Consider the following 21,948-nt stretch of genomic DNA (forward strand, 5'->3'; position numbering starts at 1 on the left):
CGATGAAAGTGTAGTGCATTTTAATGATTTGAATTGGGAACTAATACAATTTACAAACCATGCTCACGACCTTTTATGTGGCCTTAAGGTCACGCTCGTTACCTTAAAAATGACATTTTAGAGAGATAAATAGCTTAGTTATAAAGCAAAATCTTCAACTTCCGAGATCTTGAAATGAATTACCAAAAAACAGTGTTATTGGGTTCACATTACGATATTTTAATGATACGATGGTGTCTCTGGAACTGATTAATATCGTAAAGGAGTACACTGTATTATATAGCACGTAGTTTGGAATGCGGTATTTATGAATGTTTAGAATTCATTTTTTGCAATTAATGTTCATATTTTCGATTTTGTGGAAACTTGATACTTGAGAGAAAAAAAACCTCGTAAAAAACCTCGGTGGCTTTAAGCCCATTTATAATACTCTCAGTTGAACTGCATGTTATAGAAATTATGTGCAGTCCTATTTTGTATGGAAAAATGATTTATTTATTTTTTTTATTATTATTTTTTTTTTTAAATGTTAAGTACTTCTGGAAAATTCCTAAAACTTGAATATTCAAAATTAGTCAGTGATAATCCTCAGTTATCTGACACAATGCATTCCTCTATTATGCTTCAGATGATGAATCATCATAAAACAATCAAAGATAAGGTTACTGCAAAGGGTCAAATACCTTATACCAAAATTACCTAGATTAATTTAACATAAATAACCCACACGTTGTATTAAAATTGTATTAATTTTAAGCTCAATGTAGGATAACACTATATTTATCAATCCAGAACACAAACATCTTTAGTACATACACAAAAGTATGTATTTATGTTTGCCATCAATAATAAACATTAAAAACATAAATCATCAATATAGTGAACCGAAATCCCAATTACAGATCTGTACAGTAAAAAAATATATATATATTACATTCAAAAATACAATGCAGTACAGTACAAACAAAAATCAAAAACGGTCGCCAATTTTAAAATGAATTGTCTTTTTCCTTAGGCCTTAACTTATTGGGGAAAATGGTGAGTGCAGACATTCAAGACAAATGTGGAGCTTTAGTTTAGTGATTTAGAAGACAATTCTCCTAGCAGCCAGTCTGCACTGCTCAGAGAACTTCATGTGTGACTGCAATACTACCCTCTCTTTTTTATTCCCCACCATCCTAAATGAGGTACCACTGAGGACAACATAGATGGTATGTTATCCTTAAGTTTACTGCTAACAATATGCAGTACTTTTGCATTTGACAATGTTTAAACTTAAACCTCTCAGGCCATCTGCCTAAATTTTCTGAAACTGGAAATAAATTTTCTTAGCCCATTTCACTAAATTTTCTGGAAGTGAATGCAAAAATTATTTTTTGGGTCCAGATGCTTTATTACTGCATCATAGTATCCAATCAGATTGCTTGGACAAGATCATGCCTTAACAAATCCATGCTGTGACTACCATATAACTACACTCTTGTCTAGATGGCCCTGCATTACTTCTGTAAGAAGTGCCTCTCTTATTTTCTCTGGAACAAAACTCTAACAGGTCTGTAATTATTCACTTCACCCTTTGTGAAATGGGGATAAATTTGCACATTTCTAGTCCTTAAGCACTTCCTCTGAATGCAAGGATGCTCTTGTAATTATGAATGTTTGCTTACCTCTTTTGCTATCTCCCTTCTCCCTTAGTTTAATTTGATATATATCCCATTCATTCCAAGCATCTTATTTCTGTTAGCTTCAACAATTTCTCTTCCACTTTCTTCGTAGTTATCACAAAACCATTTAGCACCCTGTTAGAATTTTATAAACTTCTGGCATTCACATCCCTAGAAGATTCCTCATGTATAAATGTAGATGCAAAATGTTTATTCAGCTTGTCAGCAACCTGAACATGATCATCACTAGTTAAACCTTTCATATTTAGTGGACCAACGTGATACATTCATTTCATTTTTAGTGTTAACATAAGCAGCGAATTATTTATTGCTTTTTTTTTTTTTTTTTTTTGCCAGAGACCTTGTAAATCTGCCTCAGCTTGATTAACTTCTTATGTGAAATGATTGCAGCCTAGTTTGTATACAATGCATCCCTTACACATGAGTGACATTATTATTATTAGCAGCTATATGGTGCAAGGAAGCCTGAGGCTTATGCTGCACCAGCCAAAAAAAAAAAAAAAAAAATTCCCGAATTACCCTGAGAGAGAGAGAGAGAGAGAGAGAGAGAGAGAGAGAGAGAGAGAGAGAGAGAGAGAGAGAGGTTGGTTGGTTGAGTTTCTTTGGCGCATCAGCAACTAAGGCAATAATGCACCAAAACCTTGTCATAAAAAGGTAAAATTTTCAGTGACCTAAGGAATTAGGTCACTAAGTCAGGGTATAAAAACAAGAATAAACTGTAAAAGACAAATATCAGTCAACAAGTAACAATAATAAATCTTATAATAATAAGATTTTTTAAATAAGAGTAAAAAGATTTACTGTTTTTAGGAAACTAAAAGCAGCAGACACATGGTCATTGTCGGCTCAGAGTGTATACGGCTCAGTCAGATGGTTAAAAGCAGTAAAACGAGCATTTCTAAAATTGGTACAGTCACATAAAATATGTTGAACGGATAAAATGGTGTCGCACTGCTCGCACATAGGAGGGTCATCAGCCCTCAGCAAAAAAGAGTGTGTAACATGACAGTGTCCTATGCGGAGCCGAGCAAGAACAACTTCCTCTTTGCGATCCCTGCATAAGCTGGACCGCCAAGGATGGATCACAGGCTTAATTCAACAGTTTGTTTGTACTAACCAGGCGATGCCACGAATCTTGCCACTGAGATTGCAGGTTACTACGGATCACTTGCCTGTAGTCTGTATAGGGGACTAACAGGTCAAGATTATCCATCAGGGCTGCCAATTTGGCTGCAGTGTCAGCAGCACCTGAAATTCTCAATACCTTGCTTTCCAAGCTGCTGCATGTTCCAATAGAAGCAGTGCAACAAGCATTTACACCTCAGCCTGCAACTGATGTTAATGTATCAGTCGGTGAATCCTCCCCCCTGCAAGGTAGCAGTTTTCTAATCTACAAACCATCCTTGTAAAACCACACTCTCCTGAACAGAATAGGATGGTTCACACATTTCCTTGTGCTGCTTGTACCTGAACTACACTAAGTGAACAGAAATCATGGGATACCTACCTAGCAATGGACAAGACCACCTTTTGCCCGGATAAAGGCAGTCAAACGACGAGGCATTGAGTCCACTAGTTCACAAAAGCACTGAACAGGTATTTCCAACCATGCTTGCTGCACCACTGTCCATAATTTGGTCGCATTCCTGAATGGAGGATCCAAAGCTCGAATGGATATTTCCACAGCATCCCAAAGATATTCCATGGGATTCATGTCTGGTGGACGGGGAAGCCATTCCATAGTGGAAAAATCTATAGAATGCTCTTTGAACCATGTTCAAGTCACCACGGCTATGTGGGGAGGTGCACTGTCCTGCTGGAAGAGTCCATTGCCCTGTGTGTGCACGATGACCATGAAGGGATGCATCTAGACATACCAAAGGTCCCAACGTGTACCAGTTGAATATGCCCCAGATCATTACCGACCATCCACCTGCCTGAACAGTTCTTTGTTGACATGACGGGTGCATAACTTTGTGCAGTTTCTGCCTGATACGCACTCTCCCATCCACTCGAAATAATTGGAAACTGGACTCATCGGACCAGGAGACCTGTCTCCAATCATCCAAGGTCCAGTGCCGATGTTCTTTCACCCAGTTGAGGTGTAGAGTCCTGTGTTGTGGTGTTAGCAATGGGACTGCAGTGGGTTGGCGGCTTCACCTGATGATGAAGCCGCCAACCACCTGCACCTATTCACAGGAATATTAAAAAATAATTAAAATGAAGCCAATTCAATTTCATTTCAGCTCAGAAACTAATCATATTCGTTCATAAATTCCAATTTATTTCAAAAAACAGAAAGGTTCATTAATATTTCCCTCCTCTCCAATGATATGATTTACTATCATCAGTTTTCAGAGGTTATCCAGAAAATGAAATATTAAAGCTCGACGCTGTTGATAGTGTGGACAGTCAATCAAAATGTTTGACTGTTATATGTTCTGAGCAGTATGGAAACTGAGAAGGATCATCACCTGTGACTAGATGGAGGTGAGTCAGATGAGTATGGCCTATTCTAATCTGTGCGAGTACCACTTCTTCTCGCCAAACTGTCTGAATGCTTGAATGCCAAAATTTTGGGTCTTGCTTCAATTGGAAAAGTTTATTATTTGTTTGGTTATGCCATAGCTCTATCCTGAGAGAGTCGGTGTAAACTAAATGTTTTGCAGATGGGTGAAGAGTCAAATTTCCTAGAGATAATTGTATTGCATATAGTTTCACTGAAAAGATGCTATACTCAGGTAGAAGAAAAGCTGATATGATAGCATTAGCATTAGTAGAGGCATTTGATGCAAGAAAGCAACCTTATGCAGCATCAGCCAAATAAAAAAAATAATTAAATAAAATAATTAAATAAATAAATAAAAATTAACCACTTCCACTTCACCCCACTGTTCGTTCGAAATACCTGTCCAGCTGAGCCTTAAACTTATTTAGGCTATCAACTTCCATGACAAGGGATGGAAGTCTGTTCCACCAACCAACCACCTGCTGGCTAAAGGCAAATTTCCTCACGTCTATCCTACATCTGTCTTTCCTCAATTTGAATTTATGCCCTCTCAGGTGATTATTCTGAGCAAGAGGAAGAATCCCATCAGCACTGAGCATGCTCAAACCATTCAAGATGCTATACTCAGTATTACTCCCTCTAGTTGCCTCCCAAACATGCTGATGTAGAAAACAATCATCCAATAAATCCACAAAAGCCTTGCTAGTGTGTAAGTGACCAGCTCCAAAATTCCAGTCAATATCTTGGAAATTAAAATCCCCCATTATAAGACTCTCTGATTTACTGGCCCACTCTATTTCCCTGTACAATTTCTTATTATACTCATCAGAGTCATTAGGCCTATAGCACACTCCTATTCTCAATTTTGATCTCCCAATGCTTATGTCACACAAAACTGACTCGACACTGCAGAACGAAACACTGCTGCTGCTGCTCCAACAGATGAATGAGATTTGGAACCATCCGTATATATCGGTAAGAAGTCAACATAGTTTTGAATATGGCTAGCATGGAGTTGTTGCACATTCAGAGTCTGTAGATGATTCTTTCCCCATTGGAGAAAATAAGTATTCACGGGTCAGTTGAGGAAAGAGAGTCAATGGTGGGTGAGAATTATCCTTTATCTGCTGCCTACTGTAGAGAGGAACATTCCAATCAATTCTATCATTGTTTGGTTTATTTCTACAGAGATTGTGAAATGGTGGGTTAAAGAGGAAAGGTTGAATGGGATGCAGAGAACAACTATGTATTTTGGCTGAATACTGCATATTTAAGTAGTAGCATTCTTCTGCAGAGGTAGAGAGGGGGCTCATGAGCTTCAATGTATAGACTATGAGTTGGAGCTGTCCTATATGCACCAACGACAATCCACAGTGCATTGTGTTGTACAGGATCAAGCCAGCGTAATACACTCTTTCAAGCAGAATCATAAACTGGGGCACCATAATCCAAATAGGATCTAATGAGTGCTCTATATAAGAGCAGCAAAGTTGTACGATCTGCTCCCCAAGACTGAGCAGATAGAGCTCCAAGCATGTTCAGTTTTTTCAGACAGGTAGTACATATTACTTTAATGTGCTCAAAGAAGTTTTTTTTTTTTTTTTTTTTATGTGAACCCCAAACACGACAGGTATTAGAACCTATAGTACTTAGTACCGTGCTTGGGTTGGAGGTTGAGAAGACGAAAGAAGATATTTGTTGACATTGGACTTGAACTTCTGTAGATTGTAATTTTCAGGAAATACGTATGAAGGAAGGTTGTTCCAGAAAACGGCAGTTGAATGAATAAATGAGGAAGATGAAAAGTTGGTTCTGTGGGTTTGAAGTTGGACAGTAAATGGATGTTGGCTGGTGGCGGCATGTGTTCGGACTGTTTTGAAAGAGAGAGCGGGAATTATAGAAGCCAATTCAGAAGAACAGTGCCCATGGAAATATCTGTAGAAGAGGCATGCAGCAGAAACAGTACGTCTATGAGAAAGCGAGTGGAGAGACTCTGTTAGAGATGGATCATTAATTAACCTAACTGCCCTCTTCTGAATGGAATCAAGAAGCCTGAGAGAGGTTTTGGGGGCACCACCCCAAATGTGGGAACAATATTCCATGGCAGGGCGGATTTGCGATTTATACAGAGTGAGCAGCTGTTTGGAAGAAAAGTAACGCCGAGAGCGAAAGAGAAAACCAAGTTTTTTAGATGCAGAGGAAGCAATATTTGTAATGTGCTTGTACCAAGAGAGATTAGAAGTCAGGGTAATCCCCAAAAGAGATATATCCTTTTGCCTAGAAATTGGAGTGTCACTAAAGATAAGCATAGGAGCAGAAGAATCCTTTTTGCGAGATATAAGACAAGACTGAGTTTTAGAAGGGTTGAAATCAACTAAGTTGTCTTTGCCCCACTGGAGAATTACCTGAAGATCGGTATTTAAGGAATTGGTAGCAGATTTTCGAGAAGTTGAAGCTGATTGAGCAGGGCAAGGTTTCTCAAAATGGAAAGTTGAATGCAATGTGCTATCATCGGCAAAACTATGGATAGGATTTCCAGTCAATGGAAGAAGGTCATTGATATACAAGAGGAAAAGAGTGTGGGAAAGAACTGAACCTTGGGGGACACCGGCATTAGTGGAGAAGTTAGAAGACAGAGAGCCATCTACCATCACCCTCAGTGAGCGATCAGAGAGAAAACTGGATAACCAATTACTAAAAACAGTTGGCAAACCATAAGATGGAAGCTTGTTTAGAAGACCTTTATGCCAAACACGATCGAAAGCCTTTGAGATGTCAAGAGCAACTACTTGTGTTTCACCGAACCTTTCCATTGAAGTAGTCCATAAATGGGTAACATAAGCCAGAATATCACCAGTGGATCGACACTGACGGAATCCATACTGGCGATCGTTGATCAGACGGAAGGTTTCTAGGTAGTTTAAGAGTTGGCGGTTAATTGATTTCTCCATTACTTTAGAAAGAGTAGAAGTAATTGCAATGGGACGATAATTGGATGGGAGGGATTTGTCACCCTTTTTAGGAACTGGCTGGATATGAGCAAATTTCCAAGCAGAAGGAAAAACACCTTTAGAATAAGAAAGTGAAAAAAGGCGGCAAAGAATAGGAGTAAGTTCAGGAGCACAGATTTTGAGAACAAGTGGAGAAATACCATCAGGACCTGGAGCTTTCTTAGCATCAAGATTCATCAAAATCCTTCTGATATCCTTTTGACGGAAGACCACAGGAGGCATTGAATGGACCGTGTTGGGAATGGTGGGAGGTGTTTTACCAAGTTCATTAATACATGAGCTGGAAGAAAAATGGGATGCTAGCAGGTCAGCTTTATCCTTGGCTGAAGTGACAACAGAACCATCTGGTTTGGACAGAGGTGGAAGCAGAGATGGGCAAAAGTTGCGGCCAATAGCTTTGGCAAGAGACCAGAATGCTCGGCTACCATTAGGGCAAGAAGCAAGTTTTCTACTCTTAGCCTGTTCAAACTCTAGTTTGGACTGATTAATAACTGCTTTACAATTGTTGCGAGCTTTGGTGTAGGCAGAAAATGAAACTGAAGAATTAGAAACAAGCCAATTACGATATGCAACATTCTTCTCTTGAACAGCCTTAGCACATTTATTGGAAAACCAAGGTTTAGATAAAGGACGAGATTTTAAAGTGGAGTGTGGGATAAAGGATTCCATTCCTGCAAGAATAATTTCGCTGACACGATCTGAGCAAACGTTGACATCAGGAGTTTTGAAACAGTAATCCGACCAAGGAAAAGAAGAAAAGAAGTCTCGCAGGTCATCCCATTTTGCATTCTTGTAATGCCAAACAACACGAGGTTGGGAATAGCCATGAGATAAAGGTTCCATTGGAGAAGAGACAATTACCAAGTTGTGATCTGAAGTGCCTAAAGGACCTCTCACTTCGACCGTGTACTTAGAAGGGTTGTTTGTGAGAAAAAGATCAAGCGTATTGGCTGTATGATTCGGATTGTCCGGTATTCTTGTAGGTAAATGAACAATCTGTGCTAGGTCATTAGTAATTGCAAAAGCCTCAGCATCTCGACCTGCTGGGTCGGTGTGACTAGAAAACGGAAGCCAGCTGGAGTTGTGAACATTAAAATCACCAAGAAAAATTACCTCACTGTTAGGAAAGTTGGACTGGAGAAAGTCAAGTTGCAATGAGAGGAAGTCAAAGAGCTCCAAGTGATTAGTGGAGTTGGGAGAACGGTAGAGACAACAGATGAATTTGACACAATGAGGTAGAGAGATTTTAAGCCAGAGGAGATCAAAGAGAGGAGATTCCAAATTGCCAAGTCTCTGACAGGGAATATCAGAACGGACATATGCACAAGTACCACCTTTGAGGCGAAAGGAATCATACAGCGAATAATTTGGGCATCTGAGATGAGCAGTAGTTGAATCAATCGATAACTGAGATTCTGTCAGAAAAAGTACATGGGGTTTGGCAGACTGCAAGTGGAAATGAACATCGTTGAGATTAGAATTGAGACCACGTATATTTGTGAAATGAATTAGGAAATCCTTGGGAGGTTTAGATCTTTTCGCAGATAAGCTTGTTCTATTAGTTTGACAATTCATGGTGTATTCAATAGTAAGAAAAGTGGGTGGGACATGCTGTATGAAGTAATGAAATTTTTGGATATGGCGTACATGTGGTAAGAATATACCCAGATCCTTGACATAATGTGGCCTCGACAATGCTCCCCGCATACACACTACTCAGACTCCCTCCAGTCACTATCTGGCAGAGTAGAGGTAGCAAGATTATACACTAGCTGATCCGGAAGCCTCCTAGAGAGTTACCAATAGGTTCGGTCCAGTGTACTAACTAGCGGCCGGGCCTGCGAAAACCGTTTTAGAGCTGTACCCTCGAAATGTAAGGAATATTGGATCTCGCCACGACGTTCATCATAACCTTAAAAGTCATCAATCATACTGCATGATGGAAGAGATAGGGAAGGGTTGACCGGAACTTAGCTCTAGAGACTAAACATGGGTTCCACCACTTCAAGCCTCCAATAAGCAAAGTGGTGGTATTTCACCGGTTGATGAGAGTCATTTACCACCTAGTACTGCCTGGTAACATAGAGGGGCGGCATTCCTCCATGTGGCGTGGGCGCCACACCTCGACCCCTGCTTACGTTGGTTCACACCTGGGTGGTCACCCACCATGTGCTTGTGCATGGAGGTTATACCCAGGATTACTAACAGTCCCACCATCGTGAAGGTGCAAGCAGAGGATTTGGCTGTCACAGACCGTCCGGACTTCGCCGAAATTGGGTTCACTTGACTTGAGTGTCACCCGAATATCAGTTCCATCAGCGTTTTAGACTCCCAGGTAGCAAGTACAGCTTGTCTGGCATATCTAAGAGAATGTCTGTGACAACCTCAAGGACCTTGCTTGACAGCAAGTTTAACTTGCTCTCAAGGATCAATCCCAAGAATCTAATATTGCTGGCAATTGGGATGGTGGAATTTGATATCTGAAGTTCAGGGGCTATATGTAAATTTCGTTAATTGCAAAAATGGATCACAATGGTTTTCTGATGGGAAACACAATATCCATTGAGCTCAGCCCGCTTTTGTACTTTATTGAGAAACATCTGCCGTTGCCGCTCGATATATCTCATGTTCAGAGAATGGCAAGAAATAGAGAGATCATCAGCATAAAGATATGCCCCCACAGTATTTGGGAGTTCTTTTCTAATGGAATCAATTCTAAGGACAAATAGGATTGCACTCAATACCGACCCCTGTGGTACTCCTTCCTGTGAGAATGTAGAAGAAAAGGTGTTTTGATATCGAACCTAGAAAGAGCAGCTCTGGAGGAAGTTCCTAAAAAATATGGGCAGGTTGCCTCGTAAACCAAGGGTATGAGGGTCATTGAGAATGCTATACCGCCAGGTAGTATCAAATGCCTTCTCTATATCTATAGAGACCGTAACAAGGTGTTAATTTCTAAAAAAAACATTGTAGATTTCAGATTCAGCCTCGATCATCAGATCTAAGGAGGACCTGTTTTGGTGAAAGTCATGTTGACAATTACTTAGTAAATGTTGAGTTTCAATGATCCAAATGAGTCAACTGTGGATCATTTTCTCAAGAATTTTACCAAGGCAACTTCACAGAGAGATTGGCCTATAACTGTTAGGCCTGCAGGGATCTTTCTCAGGTTTCAAAAAGGCCAAAACTGTAGCATGGTGCCAAGAGGTTGGATAAATATTTTCCAGGAAGATCTGGTTTAAAAAAAAACTAGCAGCAGTTGTAAGTTTTTGTCATCGAGATGCAGCAGCATGACATAATATATTCCATCTGGTCCAGCAGCACTGTTTTGTGTTGTTCTTATGGCCTGTAAAAGTTCACAATATTGAGGAGGCTGATTATATGGAAGTGACAGTGAGGTTCGAAAGTTGATGGGTCTTAGTTAGGTAGTGGACTTAATTTTCTGGAATTTTGGAGTGTAGTTTGATGCAGCTAAGACTTGGGCAAAGGTTTTGCCCATTGCATTGGCTATATCTAGAGGAGCAGAGAGTTCTTGCCCATTGCAGGAAAGAATTAGGGAAGGGATGGTTGGAAACTTCCCAGAAAGCTTCCCAGCTGCCTGTGATTGGAGATCAACGGAATAAATTAGATGCTTTATATTTTTCCTTCTTCACTTTTGTGCAGTCTTCGTTCCACCAGTAGTTGAAATGTCATCAGGTCATGGGATTTAATAATGGAATTCAGTACTTAGCTGCAACTAAAATACAGGATGTCATATAATCAGTGACTTCATCTATGAGCTGTAGTTGAATGGTTTTTTTTTTTTTGTCAAGACTGATTGCTGACTGAAATTTGGCCCAATTGGTTTTCGAGAATTTCCGTTTCCTGCAGGGTTAGTCTAATGGTAATTGTGTAGTGAGCAGGTTACAAACAATTGAAAATTGGTCACTGCCCATGGGATCATCCATAGCGGACCACTGAATGACTGGAAACAGTATTGGGAAGCAAATTGAGAGGTCGATTTCAGAAGTCTGTCCAGTAGATAACTGTATATGGGTGTGTGCACCACTATTAAGAATGGTGAAGTTTTGTTTCTCTAGTAGAGTTTCAATCAGTTGGACATGTCTATCTAATTTAGAGGATCCCCATAAATGGTGGTGGCCATTGAAATCCCCTAGCAAGCAGACAGAGGAGGGTAGCTGTCTTAAAAGTTATACAAGATCATTATAAGAATATGTATGATTTGGTGGGAGATAGATTGAGACTAGTTAATGCAATCTGAGTAATCAGATGCACAGCAACGGCTTCAATTTGGGTTTGGAGAATAATTTGGCTAACTACGATCTTTGAATTAATCAAAATAGCTAGACCACCATGAGCTAAATTGGAAGTATCCCAAACTCTTCAATAGATTGAGTAGTTTTTTTATGGAAATGGAAATTTGAGGAGTTCAATAGCTTTCCTGCAGACACGGACCAATTGGAGAGTAGCAGTTAATTAAGTACTGAATGTTTTCAATGTTGCCACGAAAGCCTCTCCACTGGAAAAAATAAGGCATTATATGAATTTAGAAGAAGCTGTGTGTGATGTGGCTGTCTTATGGCATTCAGGCTTTGGTTTGTCTATTTTTGGAAAGGTAGGGCGACCAGTGTCCATATCTTCTGCAAATATTTCCGGAATCGGACCTTCCTGTTTTGATGAGTTCTCTGCATCCATCAATGTGTCCTGAACAATCTTTTTCGAAGATGAACTATGATTATTTGAAGTAATAGCAATTACTGGCAGAGTAGATTTCGCTGGTATAATGAGAGAATGGTATTAAGGGTAAGTTGCTACAATGGATAAAAGGATGGTTAAGTGGGAGAAGACAGAGGGTGGTAATCAATGGGAGCTGCTCTTCTTGGACTAATGCTATTAGTGGAGTCCCACAGAGTTCGGTGTTAGGTCCACTGTTGTTTTGTATATTTATCAATGATATTGATGAAGGTATATCAGGCTTAATGTCGAAGTTTGCAGATGATACAAAGGTTGGCAGGGTTGTTAATGACAGTAATGGCAGTGTGCTACTGCAACAGGATCTAGATAATTTGGGCAGATGGGCTAAGAAGTGGCAACTGAAGTTTAACCTTGACAAATGCAAAGTACTGCATATGGGTAGCAGTAACCCCAGAGAAACGTACCAACTGTGTGGTACTACACTTAAGGTGGTAGAAAATGAAAATGACCTGGGAGTAATTGTGCAGTCAGATATGAAGTTTTCTGAGCAATGCAGACAGGCTGCCAGGGCAGGTCATGGGGGTTTGTCAATGATATATAGGAATTTTGCTAGCAGCAAAAAGGAGGTGATTATCCCTCTGTATAAGGCAATGGTCAGGCCATGCCTTGAGTACTGCGTACAGGTCTGGAGGCCTCATTTTAGGAAGGATGTAGATTTACTTGAGCGTGTACAGAGAAGGGCAACAAGATTGGTGAGGGGAATGAAGGGATCCTCTTACCAAGAGAGGCTTAAGTTCTGCAAATTGCAGTGGCTGGAGACTAGGCACCTGCGCGGTGATCTGATTGAGGTATATAAGGCCTTGAATGGGTTGAGCTTGCTGAATTCTGATGGAATCCTTCCGCTTGTTCAGATTACGAACCTAAGGGGGCATAAATTCAAATTAAGAAAAGACAGATGTAGAATAGATGTGCAGAAATTTGCCTTTAGCCAGCGGGTGGTTAATTGCTGGAACAAACTTCCATCTGTCGTTGTGGAAGTTGATGGGTTGAATAAATTTAAGGAGGAACTGGACAGGCATTTGGAGGGAATGGTGTGATATTTTTTTTTTTTTTTTTTTGGCTGATGCTGCATAAGCTCATACACTTGCTTTCTGGCATCACATGCCACTACTACTACTTGCTTGGTCTGAGTGCTTAAGGGCAATGGACTGTTGCTGAGAGAGGACAGCCCGAGCCCAGTCAGAGATTGATGTGTTTGATGAAACGGTAACACCAGTTTGAGTGGCAATGGTTTAATATTTTTTTGCAATATTGGCATAGGTATGGTTAGGTATGCTGGGTGCAATTAATTTTCTTGCTTCCTGATGACTAACTTGGTTTTCAACTTTATATTTCATAATTTTTTCTCCATTTTCCACCTTTCATATGTTTTACAGTAAGCAGGATGGTTGCCTTTGAAGTTGGGATAGGTCATATCTTTCACCAAACAATCGCTTTGACCATGTTCTGAGGATCCACAGTTGGGACAAACTGGGTTCCCTATGCATGCTGTTTGAGAGTGGCCATGCTTTTGGCATTTATAACATCTCAACGGATTAGGAATGAAAGGATGAATGTGTCAGAGTGGATAATTGCTTTTACTGATGAGGGTAGGTTTGGACTGTTAAAGGTGAGAATAATATTTGTGGTAGGTGTGAGCATATCATCTCTTTTGATCATAATTCTTTTGACAGCAATTACGTTCTGTTCCTGAAGCTCTTCTTTAATTTCTTCCTCTGTCTCATTCAAAAGGTCCCAACTAGATATAACACCCACAGATGTATTTATGGTTGCTTGGGGAATTACTTTCACTTGGATTTTAGCAAAGTTTGTCATTTGTAAGAGTTTTTCAGAATGCCTACATTTGACGGTTTCTACAAGTAAGTCCCCTGTTGCAGTCTCTTAACCATCTTGGGAGACCCTGCAATACTTTTCAAGTGTTTTTGGATTAGAAAGAGGGATAGGTTACTAAGAGGCTGTTCTGATAATGAGTGCATTAATAAGAATCCAGGGAACTCGGTTGCAGAGGAAATAGTTTCTAACCTCTTTGGTTGCGACGAGTCATGCTCATTTTCTGTCTCTGGCCGACAGCTTGTTGGCTCTAAAGAGGGAAACATATTGAGTTCTATACTGGCTCCTTTTAGCCCTTGGCAGATGAACTTTTCTGCCACGGTTACCGGCCACGCCACGGAGCAGTGCCTGGTGTAACCAAGCGAAATTAGTAGGAATTAGTCTATTAAATATGAAAAATAAAGAAAGGTTACTTTCTTTCCTTGCTCTCTACAAGTACTTTTGATACAAGAGCTACTATTAAATAAAAGGATTTCTTAAGGAGAGGAACGTAAAAGAGAATTAGAATTCACCTTTTAGAAAATTGCAGTGAAAGCAAGAGATATTGCTCAGTCACAATCGCTTGGCAACTCTCTATCTAGAAAGAGAGGGAAATGTGCCCAGTATCAATAACTAATGATACTATTAATCTCTCTCTCTCTCTCTCTGATATTATCCATACAATATTGTAAATAGGTGACAGGGTTGCAAAAAAAATTGGCTGAGACCACTTAGAATAATAAATAAATTTAAAAAAGAAAAAAAAAAAAGTTAGCAAGCACAAACTACACTGAGAAAAATTTACCCCATGAGTCTTGCAGAGTTCCTATGGGGCTGAATTGATAGATAATGCTCTCATTATGTACTCCCTCTTATTGTGTTTGGGCATATTGCAGGCACTATCAAATTTAATCCTAACTTGTGACTTTTTCTAAACATTTCTCTATAGTTATTAAGTAAATCTTCAGATGTCCTATATTTAATATAATAAGAACAAATATGTACAACATGTTTTGTTGTACAGAATGTTTTGTGTACAACAATACCTTTTTTGCCCTTAAAAGATGACAGCTGGAGAATGCCTAATTCTTTTAAGCAAAAATAAGCATAGAACCACCCTAAAACAGTCACTACATTCCAAGCTTTTGGATTAGACTTCCATCTGGAAGGGCAGCCCTCTCAATGCACTTGAATGCAATGGTGTTTTTAACTTGGTAAACTAGGGTGGGTTTAAAAATTTGAAGTTGTAAGTGGCATTTGCACCTAATAATAAAGTTTATCTATCATTAGCAACTTGAAAGCTAGGCATTCCTATATAAGTTTAGTTTTTTAGGTCATTTCTTTTAAATATAATCCCATTCCATCCAAACTGAATACTTGTTTATCACATCATAACCCAGTGCTTCTCAAAGTGGGTGATATCACGCCGTGGGGAGCATTTGAATTATACAAAGGGGCGACAGGAGGGCAATATAGGCAAATAACGACTTGTCTTACTTTCAAAAGCTACGTGACAAATTTGAAAACCACCCAACATTATTGAGCATGTTTTCTTGTGAATCGCAACAAAACAACAATGGCTTGCGGGCCTCGTACAAGATTTCACTGTTGATTGCAAAAGCTGGTAAGCCTCATACAATTGGTGAAGAATTAATTTTGCTTGCAATTTCTAAAGTTATCAATACTGTTTTACATAAATCACCGCACAATATAATAAAATCTATTCCACTTAGCAATGATACAGTTCAGAGATGGATAGACGAAATGGCCAAAGACACAGAAAATACCCTATGCAACATTTTACGAACAACAGAATTTGCCTTACAAATAGACGAATAACTCTGCCAGGTAACGAATCTTTACTACTAGCATAAATACATTTTATAAAAGATGAAAAGCTGAACCAAGAATTATTATTTGCAAGATATCTAGAAACGTATAGCAAAGGCGAGTCTATATTTCAGGTAACTGAAAAGTTTTTTAAAGACAGGGAAATTCCACTTACAAATGCAGTTGCTTGTGCAATGGATGGAGCACCATCAATGATTGGCCATTACAAGGATTTTATGGCTTATTAAAAAAATGCTGTGCCAAATATTATTACTGTTCATTGCGTCATTCACCATCAGCATTTAGTTGCGAAAAAACTTGGCGATCAACTGCACAATTTTCTACGAACTGTTATTACTGCTATAAACAAAATTAAAGCACATTCTCTGAATGATCGTATATTTCAAAATCTTTTTGATCAAAACAGTGAAGATTTTGAACGATTGCTACTTCATGTTCGAGAGGCAACCAGAGAAAGTAATACTCTTGATCTGGTTATCAGCAGTGATCATTCGTGTATTAAGAATTTGCAGATAAAGGAACCACTAGGTGGCAGTGATCACAGTGTACTGATGTGGGATTTACTTAAAGATTTAATTACCATCAGGGGTAAAGGAAAGGGTATTTGCTTCCGTAAAGGTGAGTACAGTGGTCTCCAACTGTTTTTAAATTCTGTACAGTGGGATAAACTGACGATGTTACCAACAGTAAATTCTAAGTGGGAAGCATTCAAGGAATTAATCGTGGATGCTACTAAAAGTTTCATACCTATTAAGAAATATTGTTCAAGGTTTAGGCCTAAATGGTTATCTAATGAACTAATGAGACTCGTAACAGAAAAGAAAAATGCATGGGATGCATATAAATTATCAAGCGACTCAGAAGCCTATGGCAGATATAAGCTAGTCTGTAATCAGGTCACAAAGGAGGTTAGGCAGGCGAAGGCAGATTACGAGAAATCCTTGGCAAAAGATGCTAAGAAAAACAGCAAGGATTTCTTTGCTTATATAAACTCTAAAAGAAAGGGGATGAATCTGATTGGTCCACTTGACATCGATGGTTCGACTGTTGTTGATGATCCTGCTCAGATAGCAAACAAACTGAATGAGTATTTTGCATCTACATTCACACATGAGGAATTATTAAGGTTTGAAAATGGCAGAAGGTTATCAAATTGTAGCAGGATACTTAATGATTTTGTAATAACTGAAAGCAAAGTGGAGGAGACATTGTTTAAGTTAAACATAAGAAAAGCACCTGGGGTGGATGGGATCTATCCAGTTATATTAAAGGAGGCAGCAAAGCGACTAAGCAAACCTTTAGCCATAATTATGAGAGCATCCTTGGACTCAGGGGAGGTTCCCACGGACTGGAGATGTGCAAATGTATCCCCAATTCACAAAGGGGGATCGAAGGGTGACACAAGTAATTACAGAGCAGTTAGTTTAACTTCTGTTCCGGGTAAAATAATGGAGTCACTGGTTAAAGATGCAATGCAGGATCATCTAGACAAGACTGCAGCAATAATTCAGACACAGCATGGGTTTGTTAAGGGAAAGTCTTGTCTGACAAATTTGATAGGATATTATGATGTGGTTACAAAGGAACTGGATGCAAAAAATAATTTTGATATCATATATTTGGATTTCAGGAAAGCTTTTGACACTGTTGCGCATGAAAGACCATTGTACAAATTGGAGCAGAATAGTATTAAGGGTAAGTTGCTACAATGGATAAAAGGATGGTTAAGTGCGAGAAGACAGAGGGTGGTAATCAATGGGTGCTGCTCTTCGTGGACTAATGTTATTAGTGGTGTCCCACAGGGTTCGGTGTTAGGTCCACTGTTGTTTTGTATATTTATCAATGATATTGATGAAGGTATATCAGGCTTAATGTCAAAGTTTGCAGATGATACAAAGGTTGGCAGGGTTGTTAATGACAGTAATGGCAGTGTGCTACTGCAACAGGATCAAGATAATCTGGGCAGATGGGCTAAGTGGCAACTGAAGTTTAACCTTGACAAATGCAAAGTACTGCATATGAGTAGCAGTAACCCCAGAGAAATGTACCAACTGTGTGGTACTACACTTAAGGTGGTAGAAAGTGAAAAAGACCTGGGAGTAATTGTGCAGTCAGATATGAAGTTTTCTGAGCAATGCAGACAGGCTGCCAGGGCAGTTCATGGGGTTTTGTCAATGATATATAGGAATTTTGCTAGCAGGGGAAAGGAGGTAATTGTCCCTCAGTATAAGGCAATGGTCAGGCCATGCCTTGAGTACTGCGTACAGGTCTGCAGGCCTCATTTTAGGAAGGATGTAGATTTACTTGAGCGTGTACAGAGAAGGGCAACAAGATTGGTGAGGGGAATGAAGGGATCCTCTTACCAAGAGAGGCTTAAGTTCTGCAAATTGCAGTGGCTGGAGACTAGGCACCTGTGCGGTGATCTGATTGAGTTGTATAAGGCCTTGAATGGGTTGAGCATGCTGAATTCTGATGGGATCCTTCCACTTGTTCAGATTACGAACCTAAGGGGGCATAAATTCAAATTAAGAAAAGACAGATGTAGAATAGATTTGCGGAAATTTGCCTTTAGCCAGGGGGTGGTTAATTGCTGGAACAAACTTCCATCTGTCATTGTGGAAGTTGGTAGGTTGAATAAATTTAAGGAGGAACTGGACAGGCATTTGGAGGGAATGGTGTGATATTTTTTTTTTTTTTTGGCTGATGCTGCATAAGCTCATACACTTGCTTTCTTGCATCACATGCCACTACTACTACTACTCCGAGGTTCGGTGGCTGAACTGAAAGTGAAAATAAAGTTGAACTGAAGGCAAAATTTCAAAATTCATATCAGGAATTTTGGTTACAAAAGAAAATCCCTGACCATTATCCTGCATTGTGGGGAATTGTAAAAAAATTACTTATTTCTTTTCCAACGTCATATCTAGTCAAAACCAGTTTCAGTGCGGTATCTCAATTGCTGACAAAACAAAGAAATTGTCTGGATGTTGTTAATCGTGGCGATTTATTGACTTCTACTTACAGATATTAAACCTAATATTGATAAGCTAATAAATCTCCACCAAGCTCATCCATTGCATTAAATATTAAAATATAATTAACTATTTCCATTAATATCATGACTTATTTATATAATTAACTTTAATTTTTATGACTTAATTTAAGTGACTATAACTGACTTTATTTATGTAGTTGTAATTTTTTACGAAGAAGGAATAATGTGCAGTAAATAGTTTTCTCTATAATTCACACATACAGGCAGGGCTGCATTTACGTTTTTGGAGGCAAACAGACAAATATTCATTTCAGTTATTTAGCTTCACTTTATATTGGTGGGTTAAAAAAAGTTTGAGAAGCACTGTCATAACCCTTCCTCAATGATTTTAGGCAATTCAGGGAGAGAAAGAACAAAAAGGTGTCGAACTGTAATGAAATTCAACTACATACTGGAATTCAAAACTGAAATGAATGGTTATCTAAGCTGGATCTTATTACAAATGTACAAACTACTTCCACTGTTTATCATCATGCATTAGCTAAACAAGTAGAACATATGCAAACAACTTCTTATAGTTCCCACAAGAACAGAACTATCTATCCTGTAAGTTGCAGTAGTGCAATAGTGTTATTCCCACATCATAAATCAGTTAAGTAATTAAACAGAGGCAGAATTTCTAGCCATACAGAAATCGTTAAAACATAGTAATGTGCTGTAGTAAACTAAGAAATGTTACTTATATGAGATCCATCATACCACAGGGTGCCTCCGTAGCCAGGTGGGCAGGAGCAGCAGTGATTAGACCGGGGTTCGAGCCTGTGACCACCAAATACGAATGATGCGGAAAGGTCAGGGATTGACCACCGCATATCCCCAGAGCAATATGGCCTTAGTTGCTAATGCTCCTAAAAACCAAAACAACAACAACCATACCACAAAAAAAAAAAAAAAAAAAAAACACATTTATGCAGTGTCATTTTGAAAATGTTGTCAAAGAACCTATTTGGATTTGAATAACATAACAGTATTCTATTACAAAAAGTATCAGATAAGTAGTACCTAAAGAGAGTCAATATCACTAATTACAGAGCTCAGAAATAAACCTATCAAATAAAAGTTGATTTTTTTTATTTCTCAAATTTTAAATTGTATTCTGATTTTTTCCTATAAATTTTAGCAAGTTTTAATTCTGTTTTTTGATAATCCCTATCCTTATAATTAGTATCTCATGTAGTCAAAATATATACTGCACCAGTTTTTACTGGTGCATTATAGTTTAACTCTACTCTGCTCCATAAGGTTTTGTTACGTTATGTCTATAAAAGTATATGTTTACATGACAATTTAAATGTTGTGGAGACAGAAAATCTCAAAATAACTCATGTAGAGAAAATGTTATTCCCTCTGCATGAGACTGGTTAATTACATCCTCAAATGAAGAGAAGTGACAAGTAATGAAACTACTACACAGTTATGGAGGGTGCTTTAAAATAGTATAGCCCATACTATTAATAAAATGAATAACAGTACATTACCTTTTGTCCTTTAATAGTTTAGGTGCAAGAACAGACCAAGTAGTTTTCACTTCAATCACCTGAAAAAAGTTTTTTAAACTGTTGCAATAAATTCTGTAAACTAATTCTAAATAAAACCTTTCATCTTTTATTAATACAGAATAAGTCAAACATAGTTTTGTCAAGTATTACATAAAATATAAAATAAATCATATTCCATATAAATTCAGAACTGATATAACTCAACACTTTATTGAGTTATAAAAGATATATAGCATTTATATGCAGGATGTACCTACTAACATTCCATAGTATGAATCAGAGCTGTAATACTCAATACGTTCTACGTCGATAATAATATTTGTAAAATAATAAGAGCAATTTACCTCAATATAGTACGTAGAACACTTCCGTATGATACCCTCCAGAAATTAAAACAAAAAAAAAACAACAACTTACCGGTACATTAGAGTAAAATATAAATAATTAAATAACCAATTTAACACAATTCAAATCAAATTAAAACAATTAAAAATCAAATTAACCCAATTAAAAGAATCTAACGAAAATATTCAAAACGAAGCTGACAACGCTTTTCGACCGTATGTCGTGATCACAGGAATGAAAATTACCGAATCGAGTTAAACCTGAAACTTAAATAGTGATTATTTGTCTCCGCGCATGCACGTAAAGGTCCACGCATCGGAGATCAAATATGGCTGCAGAACATTAACAGAATTCTCGTGTAATTTAATTTCTACGGTTTCTTCAATTAATAGTCACGTATAATTACGTTGAACATTATATTTTTTTTAATATTATATTTGAATTATATTATATTTGAATATTTTGGCCTCGTTAAATAAAAAAGTATGTTTTTCATTAATGGCATGAAAGGCTAATTCTGACGCTACTGAACGAGAAGCACAAACTGAGGCTTCATGGTGATTTACACGAATATTAAGAGAAAATCGCGTCAAACCTTGGTAAGACGAGTCGCAATCACCGCAAGAAATGTATACCAGATCATTAATTTGTGTTGCAAACGCGGAAAGAACCGAGCGATTGTTCAGTATAGTGTGTAACTTTCATACTGGTCTGGCTACAATTTTAAATTCGGTATCTTTAAAGAATCTATTAAGCTGTTTGTGCCACTGTTCAACGCATGGGACAGAAATAAAGTATTTTTTGATATTACTATTGTTGGTTGGTGTAGTATTTTGTATCCTATCCTTAGTCTGTACCCTAATTCGGTTTATTGTGGCAATGGAATAACCCCTGTTTAAGAACCTGCTAGTTAATATTTGTATTTCTGAGTCCAAAGAAGATTCCGTCGTTGAATATTTATAGGCATTTAGAAATTGATTAAAGATAATCAATCTTTTGTGGGTGAATGGGTGATAGCTATTATAATGTAGAAGCATACCGGTGTTTGTAGGTTTTCGATAGATGCTAAATTGTATTTTATTCGAGTCCCGGGTAAGCGTGAAATTTAGAAAGTTTAATGACTTTGTATCCGTATCCTCCCTTTCCAATGTAAATTTGAGTCTAGAATGAATATTATTAAACGAATGTAAAATGTCTTGGATAGTACTACTATCAGTAATAACTAGAACATCGTCTAAATACCTCCCATAGTATGTGATACGGGGTTGAAAAGGTGTCAAATGTATATGCTCAATCGTTGAGAGATAGATATCTGTCATTAATCCGCTCAGGCTCAAACCCATTGGTAATCCAAAAATTTGTTTGTACATCTTGTCTCGAAAGGTGATGTAGTTGGCCTCAACTAACAGTTTAATTAAGTGAAAAATTT

The 21,948-nt window shown here is 38.2% G+C and overlaps 1 protein-coding gene across 2 annotated transcripts in view; it reads right to left on the reverse strand.

Annotated features, from left to right (window-relative positions):
* The window catches only part of LOC150083319 (focadhesin-like), a 457,209-nt gene that overhangs the window by 348,665 nt on the left and 86,596 nt on the right, over positions 1–21,948 (reverse strand). For both annotated transcript variants that reach the window (XM_090377973.1, XM_090377972.1), the window contains exon 5: positions 20,154–20,212. In XM_090377973.1, coding sequence (XP_090234099.1) covers positions 20,154–20,212 — 59 coding nt within the window. The remainder of the gene's footprint in view (positions 1–20,153; positions 20,213–21,948) is intronic.

Source organism: Mastigoproctus giganteus, chromosome 7 (assembly GCF_048544385.1).
Source record: "Mastigoproctus giganteus isolate SK-2022 chromosome 7, ASM4854438v1, whole genome shotgun sequence".
Lineage (NCBI taxonomy): Eukaryota > Metazoa > Arthropoda > Arachnida > Uropygi > Thelyphonidae > Mastigoproctus > Mastigoproctus giganteus.